Source organism: Protobothrops mucrosquamatus, unplaced genomic scaffold (assembly GCF_001527695.2).
Source record: "Protobothrops mucrosquamatus isolate PMUCROS unplaced genomic scaffold, P.Mucros_1.0 scaffold3738, whole genome shotgun sequence".
NCBI classification, from domain to species: Eukaryota; Metazoa; Chordata; class Lepidosauria; order Squamata; family Viperidae; genus Protobothrops; species Protobothrops mucrosquamatus.
Window position 1 is genome coordinate 54,192 of NW_015389691.1, and position 9,967 is coordinate 64,158.

The following is a 9,967-nucleotide window of genomic DNA, read 5'->3' on the forward strand; positions in this document are numbered from 1 at the left end:
CTCAGAGATCCAGAACCAGGCATGTTTAGTGAAAAGAAAAGAAGGCCGAGGGAGGGAGGGAGGGAGAGGGCCGGGTTCCAGGAGAACCTGGCCCAAGGGCAGAAGCAAGATGTGGGGAGGGGGGAATCAGCAGTCTGGTGTTCTTGGTGGCTCCTGGAACAAGGCCCAGGAGAAGTGGCCACTCAAGGATCATTGGAGCCTGCTGGGCAAGAAAGAAACAATGGGGAGATCTTTCTACTTTTGTGGGTTGAGGGTGAGAAATAGGAAGGAGGCGATTCCTGGAAGTTTTGAGCAAGAAAAAGAAGAGGGTCAAACGAAAGGGGAAAAGCCTTTAAAGAGAGGCTGCTGCGGATTCTGAAGTTAAGAGGAAGGGAGGCTGAGACCCTCAACCGGCACACCTGATGGGGAAGAAATATCTCTGCTTTCTCACCTCCCGCTTTCAGGCCAACTTTCTTCGGGGGGGGGCGCTTTGCATTCTGTTCTTCGTTCGTTTGGAATGGAACCGCTGAACCCGGCTGCCTTCACATGCCCACTTCTTCTCGGGCGCCGCACCGCGTCTAACCGCAGGCAACATGGAGGCAGAGTCTCTACCTGTTGGACAGCTGGGCTTGGCTAGCGCCATGAACCGCTTTCCTCCCCCCTCCCGCTCTCCTTTGGTGCTCCCTGAGCGGCAGCTGGAAGAAAGACCTCAACTCCACCATGGAGATCAACAGCATCAGTGACACGGGGGTCTTCAGCGGCCTCTACCAAACGGCAGTCTCGGCCTCCGACATGCCCATCCGGCCACCCCCGATGCAGGGCGTCCAGCACAAAGGGGCACCAACCCAACTTTGGCTTCACCCTCAACTGGAGCTTCTCTGGTAGAGCCACTCACTATTTGGTGTGGAAGCAAATGGAACAGGAGGGAGGGAATCTAATGGATCTCCCCTTCCTTAGATCTACCTCTTGCAGATTCTTTCCCTGAATGTTCCCCCTCCCACTCACCCACCTCGCATCAGCTGGACCTGCCCAAATATTTTGGAGCCCATAAAACTTTCCCAATGTAAAGGTAGCGGGGGTCTTTATGGGAAATCCCCCCCCCAAATTGGTACAAGAACTTTGACCTGCCAGTGAGTCTCCTCCCTCAGCATCCACCCCTGTCTTTGTGGGCCAGTCTCTGGTGGAGGAGAAGGGAAAGCAGCAGCTGGAGGCAACCTGGCTGCTGTGTGGGGAGGTGGGATCTGCAGCAGAGGATTGGGGGGGGGGTGACCCGGTAAGGAAAAGCAGGGGCTGAACTGCTGTGCCCCCTAACTGGAAGGGCCCTGGCCACCTCTTTTTCTCTCTCTCCCGCCCCCCCCCTGCCAAAGTGGCTCTTGATAAGATGCCCCAAAGGTTTGCCTCTCTGGGGGACCTTTCCGCACCCAGAGCTGAGCAGCTCCTGTGAGAGAGGCTGGCATTTTGAGTCTAGGAGACTCCACTTCTGCCACTTCCCCCACAAAGAAACACAGCAAAGCTTTGGAGGAGCTTCCCCAGGTCCTTCTCACTGACAAGTGTGGTTTGCCTGGCACCACAGTCTGGTGGGCCCACAGCAGGCAACACTTGGAGAGTTGGCACAGCCCCCATATTTGTATGGGGCAAAGAGGCCACCCAGGTGCCTACCCTGAGCGCAAGGCCTGCAGCTCTGCTGCTCCCCTCCAAAGAGGCCACCTTCTAGGACACCTGGACGGAGCTGCTTCAAGGGAGGCCCCCAAAGACCCAAAGACCCAGGAGACTTAGCCCAGCCTGCTCTGGGTCAGTGTCCTTCCCCTCATCAGAGGTGGCCTTCAATGCATGGCTGGTTACTTACCTGGCCCTGACCGCCCCTGAGAACCAGCAGCATCCATTTCCTTTGCCCCCCCTTTCATTGTCACAGGGAATGGGATGGAGGGTGGGATGCTGTGGCCTGGGGGGGGGGGTAACACACCAATCACACCACCATGAATTTTGGCATTTCCCTCCCTCCGGCTTCATTGTAGAGTTCGCATGGACACCTTCTAATGCACTGAGTAAAGCTGAAGAGAGCAAGGCTTCCGTGGTTTCTTCCTGGGGGGGGCATGGAGGGCGACCCTTCCTACCTCCCCCATCAGAAGCTCTTCTGCAATAAAATGTTTGCCTGAGCAGCCTCAGCTTCCCTGGTCTTTCAGAAACTCCCTGGGTGCCAGTCTGCAGGTTTCCAGGAGAGGCTGGGTAGGATCCCCATCTGGAGGGGGGGCTCAAAGCTAATTCTTGTCTCTACTATTGGTCTGCACTTTACACAGCCTTTGGCCTTGAACACTTTGTGGACCTGCAGCTAATTCACTGAGGATCTGACCAATTATTTTATTAGGAAGTCCTTAAAGGCTTTTGCAAATGAGCCATGAATTAGCTTCACCCAGAGCTGGCCCATCCTAATCACTTGGCCCAAGCTTTGCTGGATAGAGTCATTGTTAGAACCAGCAGTTAGCTGGAACCTATTTCGACACTTACCTGAAGAAGCCAAAGAGGTTGGCCACAAACGGTTCAGTTATAACAACTGGATTTGCAATCAAGAATTTTGCAAGTGGAGCAGTTAGAGGAACAAGAAAACATAATGAACATAATGAACTTGCTTAAAGGTCCAGAGGCAAAAAGCTCCACCTTAAGCATGCCAAAAAATACCCCAAGAAGTGGAGAGCGTATTTTATTTTAATAACTTTTATGCCACCCATCTCACTAATACAGCAACTCTGGTTGGCTTACATTGTAATAAAAATTAAAAAGTGCTAAAAAGAAATGAAACTAGAATACAGAGATTAAAAGTGAAGAACCAAGGTGACGGACATTCTGGGGCTAAGAATCTTGTCTACCCCATGAGACACCTCCAGGGTACCCTACCCCGTCAGGATCCCAGGCTGAGCAACTGAGCCAGGCTTTCAGGCTCTTCCAGAAGGCCAGGATTGTATTCTTTTGTGTTTGTGTGTGTGTGTGTGTTGGGGGGGGATTTCACCCCTGGTGGTAGAATATTCCGGGGGGGGAGGGGCACAGCAGAAAAGGCTGTTCTCCTGGAGCCCAGCAGCAGAAATTCTTTGGCCAGTGGGATCCAAATTAGGCTGCTTCCACTGGAAGGAGAGGGGCCAAATAGTCCCATTGGGGTGAGGCAGTTCCTCAGATACCCCAGAACTTCACTAAGTGCACCCCCCCCCCATGCTTGTTATGGGATGTTACCCATCTGCATGTGTGTTCAGCACATCAGGAACAAGTGGTAATGAAATTCTGATGTGTTTAGGACTTACATTACTTTTATTACAAAGTAAAGAACCTTGCAAGGCTGAATCCACCTCCCTCTCTTCATCTTCCTGAAAGGGAACAAAGTCCTTAGGTCTGAGACCCTTCCTTAAATTTCATTTCTGCCTTGGACATATTTTATTTTTCATCTGATCCTCATTTAGGTTGAGGCTCTTCCTCCTGTTTCCTCTTGTAGCCCATTCTGTCACCAGGGAGGTGCAGCAGCAAATGGGTAATCTGAGGCACAACTGGAACAGATGCTCACAAGAGAAGATAAAAGCAAAGGAAAGGGGGGGTTTGGCTGGATCAGTGGTCGAAGGAAGGGAAAGGAAAGAGTGGATCTGCTGCCAGTGGATCACCTCTGGTTGGAGGTGAACAAGGAAGAGGCAAAGAGCAGAGCTGCTGCTTCCCTGGGTCTTCTCCCCCTAGACTCCAGATGGAGCTGGGCAGAATCACTTGCAGGAACCAGGAGACAAGAGGGTGAGAGGGAGGCAGAGAGACAGAGACAGTCAGAGAGAGAGAGAGAGAGAGAGAGACAGACAGACAGACAGACAGACAGACAGACAGACAGACAGACAGACAGACAGACAGACAGACACAGACACAACAGACACAGACAGAGGGAGACAGACAGACAGAAACAGACAGATAGAGACAGAGATGGAGAAAGATACAGAGACAGAGAGAGCATGGATGAGTTGAAGTTTCCAAGGCAGGTTGTCAGGAGTCTCAAAGGAGCTCCTGGGGGCCATCTCAGACCCAACATATTTTAGTGCTTAGCAGGAGCATCAAGGGTTTGGGGTGACCCCAAATCAACCTGATATTTTTGACACATTGTCTGATTTAGTTGATTATGGGAATGCAGTGGACATTATGTACCTTGACTTCAGCAAAACAATTGAGAAATATCAATGAAATCCTGGTGAAGAAGAAGAAGAAGAAGGCAACCTGTGGCTGGCCTACACTACCATTACATGGATAGAGCCACTGGAGAGATCAAATCCAACAAGGGCATATTAAAGGCTCCAGATCTGATTGAAAGGAAGTGAGGAATTGCAGGGCTTGTGCTGTTTGACATATTTATAATTAATGAATTATAATTAATAATTAATTAAGTTAATTTTGGAGTTAGAAAATTGTAAACATTTTTGGACATGATACGAAATGGGGGTATGTAAAATACTTCAGAGGGCAGAATGAAGATTACAAAGGATCTTTAAAAGCTGGAATAATGGGCAAAAATTAGGATGATTAATTTCAACAGGAATAAATGCAAAGTCCAACATTTGTGTAGAAAGAAGAATCAAGTGCATGAATGCAGGATGGCAGGTAGTATAGAAAATCAATTCCCATAATCAACTAAATCAGACAGTGTATCAAAAAATATCAGGTTGATTTGGCATCACCCTCAAACCCTTGATGCGCCTACTAAGCACTAAAATATGATGAGTCTGAGATGCCCCCAGGAGCTCTTTTGGGACTCCTGGACAACCTGGCTTAGAGACTTCAACTCACCCATGTTCTCTCTCTCTCTCCCTCCCTCTCTCTCTCTGCCTCTCTCTCCCTCCCTCTCTTGTCTCCTGGTCCCTGTTGGTGATTCTGCCCAGCTCCATCTGGAATCTTGGGGGAGAAGACCCAGGGAAGGAGCAGCTCTTCTCTTTGCCTCTTCCTTGTTCACCTCCAACCAGGTCCTCCTGGCAGCAGATCCAGTCTTTTCTTTCCCTTCCTTGGACAACAGACCCAGCCAAACCCCCCCCCCTTTTCCTTCGCTTTTATCTTCTCTTCTGAGCATCTCTTCCAGTTGTGCATCAGATTACCCATTTGCTGGTGTACCTCCCTGGTGACAGAATGGGCTACAAGAGGAAACAGGAGGAAGAGCCTCAAGAGAAGTGAGGATCAGATGAAAAAAACTGTGTCCAAAGTAGAAATGAAACTTGAGGAAGGGTCTCAGGCCTAAGGAATTTCTTCCCTTTCAGGAAGATGAAGAGAGGGAGGTAGATTCAGCCTTGCAAGGTTCTATTACTTTAACTTTGCAATAAAAGTAATATAAGTCCTAAACACATCAGCATTTCATTATATTTCATCACCTGTTCCTGATGTGCTGAAGACAAATGCAGCTGGGTAACATCCCATAATAAGCATTGGGGTGCACTTAGTGCAGCTGGGGTATGTGCAGAACTGCCTCTCCCCAATGGGACTATTTGGCCCCTCTCCTTCCAGTGGAAGCAGCCTAATTTGGATCCCATTGGAAAAAGAATTTCTGCTGCTGGGCTCCAGGAGAAGAGCATTTTCTGCTTTGCCCCCCCCCCTAGAAAGTTCTACCCTCAGAGGTGAGATTCCTCCTCACACACACACACAAACACAAAAGAATACAATCCTGGCCTTCTGGAAGGGCCTGAAAACCTGGCTCAGTTGCTCAGCCTGGGATCCTGACAGGGTAGGGTACCCTGGGGGTGTCTCATGGGGTAGACAAGATTCTTAGCCCCAGAATGTCCATCACCTGGGTTGTTAACTTTTAATCTCTTTATTCTGGTTTCATTTCTTTTTAGAACTTTTTAATTTTTATTACAATGTAAGCCAACCAGTGTATTAGTGAGATGGGTGGCATAAAAGTTATTAAAATAAAATAAACTCTCAATTCTGGGGTTGTTTTTTGACACTCTAAGGTGGAGCATTTAGCCTCTGGACCTTTAAGCGAAATGCCACGTTACTTTTTCTTGTTCCTCTAACTGCTCCACTTTCAAAATTCTTGATTGCAAATCCAGTTGTTATAACTGAACCGTTTGTGGCCAACCTCTTTGGCTTCTTCAGGTAAGTGTGGAAATAGGTTCTAGCTAACTGCTGAGCCTGTCTCGGGGCTCCACCTTAAGGCCTCCCCCTAAGAAGGCATCTGGGCCTCTCCTGGTAGCCAGCCAGGCAGACTCATTATGAAGGGAAGCCTATTCTTGATTCTAGACTTTTTCAGGGAAAGTTACAGTACTTAGTGCAGAGGAAAGGATACCCTTTGACTGAAGCCACATGGGTAAAATCTAGTGATGTAAAAGCAGACAGGCTCATTAATAAATTCTATGAGAAACACCCTAACAAACCAAGGGGCGACCCCTAAACTATGATTTTGTTTGAATTGAAGGATTTGTCTTTTTTTAAGGGGGGTGGTGGATGTCAACGCTGCTGACATTGTATTCTCCCGCTCTGACAACTGATGAAAATGCAGCCATTTTCTCTATTCCTTTAATAGGCTTTTTCTTACCTTTAGAAATCAGGTGCATGGGGGGAGGGGGGAATGTAAGCTCAGCTAGCCATAATAACAAGGCTGCTGTGGGAACCCAAGGAGAAGCTGATAAGGGTTTGCCGGGCTGAGGAGCTGAGGAGAAAGCCCGGGATTTAAGCTAATTGGGGAAGCTAATTGGGAAAGCTAATTGAGGAGGAGGAGGAGCAGGAGCAGCAGCAGCAGGAGGAGGAGGAGCAGGAGGAGGAGGAGGTGAGTAAGAATGCCCGTGTTGGGTCAGAGGCGGTGGGGTTCCAGAGGAGAAATGCCCCTCTCCCCTCTTCCTGCCCAAGTGCTGCTCAGCGCTCGCAGCAGGACCAGCGATTTCGCAGAAGCCTCCGCCCCTCGGACGGGGATCCCGCCCCTCCCAGCCGCTGGGGGTGGTGGAGGGAGGCGGCAGCTGAAAGGGGGGGGAGAGCGGGTGCGAGCGGGGCTTTATAAGGGGCGTCCCGCCTGGGGCTGGCACGTCTAGATTCCTGGAGACCACCATGGCGATTGGCCTGGCAGCTCTGGGGCTCCTCGCTTTCCTGCTCGGCTGCTCGGGAACCTTTGCCGAACCCCAAAACTCGGAGCGACCCGTCAAGGTGAGATCCGAGGTGACGGGCGGAGAGCTCCAGCCTCCCGTGTGGAAAGACCCCCCCCACACACACACACACCAGCCTCTGCTCGGGTGGGCGGCAGGAGCAGCTGGTGGGAGCCGGCGCGCTGCGCAGAGGGTGCCGCTTCCTCGGGGTTGATCGCACCCGGTGCCGTCGCGCTAAGAGGCTTTCGGTCTCCGACGGACAGTCGGCCGAGCGTGTCCTCCTCCGTGCTCGGCCGCGAATGCGCTGCTGGCAGAGCGATGCACCCGCAAGCGCCTCGACCGACGGACTTTGGGATGGCCGCCATTCTCAGCCCGACGCGGCGTGGGCAGCCCGGAGATCGGGCACGTGGGAGCAGCGGGTGTTTTCAGATCCCCCGGAGAAAATGGAGGCAGAGCCTCTACCTGTTGGACAGCTGGGCTTGGCTAGCGCCGTGAGCCGCTTTCCTCCCCTCTCCCGCTTTTTTTTAGTGCTCCCTGACCGGCATCTGGATGAATGACCATGGGAACACCATAGAGATCAACAGCGTTAGTGACACGGGGGTGTTGAGCGGCGTCTTCTTTCTCTATTCGACAAAGCACATCTATCCATCCTCGCTGCAGGGCATCCAGCACCAGTGGACCCAGCCTACCTTTGGCCTCATCGTCAGCGGGGAGCTCGATGGTAGAGCCACTCAGTTTTTGTTGTGGAAGCAAATAGAACGGGAAGAAGGAATCAAGTGGATCGCCCCTTCCTGAGATCTGCCTCTTGCAGATTCTTTCACTGAATCTCCTCCCTCCTTCCCCCCCCCAACCATCAGATGGAGATGCCCAAATATCTATAAAAGATTCCCAATCTAAAGGTAGCATAGGTGAGAGGGGGTCTTTATGCGAACTATATCCCCCCCCCTAATTGGTACAACAACTTTGATCTGACAGGACATACCTTCGTCTTTGCGGGCCAGTGTCTGGTGGACGAGAACGGAAAGGAGCAGCTGAGGACAACCTGGGTGGTGCGTAGCGAAGTGGAATTCCCAGAAGACGTTTGGGGGGCGACCCGGTAAGGAAACGCAGGGACTGAACTGCTGTGCCCCCTAACTGGAAGGGCCCTGGACACTTCTCTTTTTCTCTCTCTTTCCCCCCCCCCTCAAAGTGGCTCTTGAAAGGACGACCAGGACGACCCAATGGTTTGCCTCTCGGGGACGTTTCCTCACCCAGGGCTGAGCAGCTCCTGTGAGAGAGGCTGGCATTTTGAGTCTAGGAGACTCCACTTCTGCCAATTCCCCCACAAAGAAACACAGCAAAGCTTTGGAGGAGGTTGCCCAGGTCCTTCTCACTGACAAGTGCTGTTTGCCTGGCACCAGAGTCTGGGTTGCCCACAGCTGGCAACACTTCTGGGACACCTGGATGGAGCTGCTTCAAGGGTGCCCCCCCCCCGAAGGCCGAGGAGACTTAGCCCAGCCTGCTCTGGATCAGTGTCCTTCCCCTCATCAGAGGTGGCCTGCAATGCATGGCTGGGTACTTACCTGGCCCTGACTGCCCCTGAGAACCAGCCGAATCCATTTCCTTTGCCCCCCCTTTCATTCTCACGTGAGTGGGTGGGAGGAGGCAATGGGGTGGGAGTGGAATGCTCAGCCGGGGGGGGGGGGGGGACACCAATCATGCCAATATGAATTTTGACAATTCCCTCCCTCCTGCTTCATTGTAGCCTTCGCACCAGCATCTTCTACCGCATCAAATGAGAGGATGAAGAGAGCAAGGCTTCCCTGGTTTCTGCCTTGGGGGGCCTTGGGGGGGGTGACCCTTCCTACTTCACCCATCAGATGCTCTTCTCCAATAAAATGTTTCCCTGAGCAACCTCGGCCTCCCTGGTCTCTCAGAAGCTCCCTGGGTGCCAGTCTGCAGGTTTCCAGGAGAGGCTGGGTAGGACCCCCATCTGGAGGGGGGGCTCAAAGCGAACTCTCGGGTACAGAGGCTCTGCTTGTCTCTACTACTCATCTACTACTGTTCTGCACTTTACTCAGCCTTTGCCCTTGAAGACTTTGGGAACCTGCAGCCAATCCACTCAGGATCTGGCCTATTAATTTATTAGGAAATTATGAAAGGGTTTTGCAAAGGAGCCATGAATGAGCTTCACCCAGACCTCGTCCATCCCAATCACTTGGCCCAAGCTTTGCTTGACAGAGTCATCCTTAGAACCAGCACTTAGCTAGAACCTATTTCAACACTTACCTGAAGAAGCCAAAGAGGTTGGCCACAAACTGTTCACTAATAACACCTGGAATTGCAATCAAGACCTTTGCAAGTGGAGCAGTTAGAGGAACAAGAAAAAGTAACTTGGCATTTTTGCTTAAAGGTCCAGAGACAAAAAGCTCCACCTCAGCATGTCAAAAAAACAACAACCCAGAAGTAGAGAGCTTATTTTATTTTAATAACTTTTTATGTCACCCATCTCACTAATACAGCAACTCTGGGTGGCTTACAATGTAATAAATGTTAAAAAGTGCTAAAAAGAATTGAAACTAGAATAAAGAGATTAAAAGTTAAGAACCAAGGTGATGGACAGCCTGGGGGCAAGACACACCCAGGGTACCCTAACCTGTCAGGGCCCCAGGCTGAGCGGCTGAGCCAGGCAAAGAGCAGAGCTGCTACTTCTCTGGGTCTTCTCCCCCCCCCCCCCAGAGTCCAGATGGAGCTGGGCAGAATCACCAGCAGGGACCAGGAGAGAAGGGGGGGGGAGACAGGGAGGGAGAGATGGAGACAGAGACAGAGAGAGCATGGGTGAGTTGAAGTCTTCAAGGCAGGATGTCAGGAATCTCAAAAGAGCTCCTTTGGCCATCTCAGATCCATCATATTTTAGTGCTTAGCAGGACCATTAA

General features: G+C 51.2%; 1 protein-coding gene across 1 annotated transcript; it reads left to right on the forward strand.

Annotated features, from left to right (window-relative positions):
- The first annotated feature begins 7,017 nt into the window (after window positions 1-7,017).
- Window positions 7,018-8,830, forward strand: LOC107298134 (avidin-like). Its single transcript, XM_015827496.1, has 4 exons — window positions 7,018-7,113; window positions 7,581-7,773; window positions 8,028-8,148; window positions 8,797-8,830. Exons 1-4 carry the CDS (start codon window positions 7,018-7,020, stop codon window positions 8,828-8,830), a joined length of 444 nt encoding a protein of 147 aa, XP_015682982.1.
- Window positions 8,831-9,967: the final 1,137 nt, after the last annotated feature.

Coding starts and splice junctions, on each gene's coding strand:
- LOC107298134 (XM_015827496.1), top strand. CDS start 7,018: ATGGCGATTGGCCTGGCAGCTCTGGGGCTCCTCGCTTTCCTGCTCGGC. Junction 7,114..7,580: donor ACTCGGAGCGACCCGTCAAG/GTGAGATCCGAG, acceptor GCTTTTTTTTAG/TGCTCCCTGACCGGCATCTG. Junction 8,149..8,796: donor GACGTTTGGGGGGCGACCCG/GTAAGGAAACGC, acceptor GCTTCATTGTAG/CCTTCGCACCAGCATCTTCT.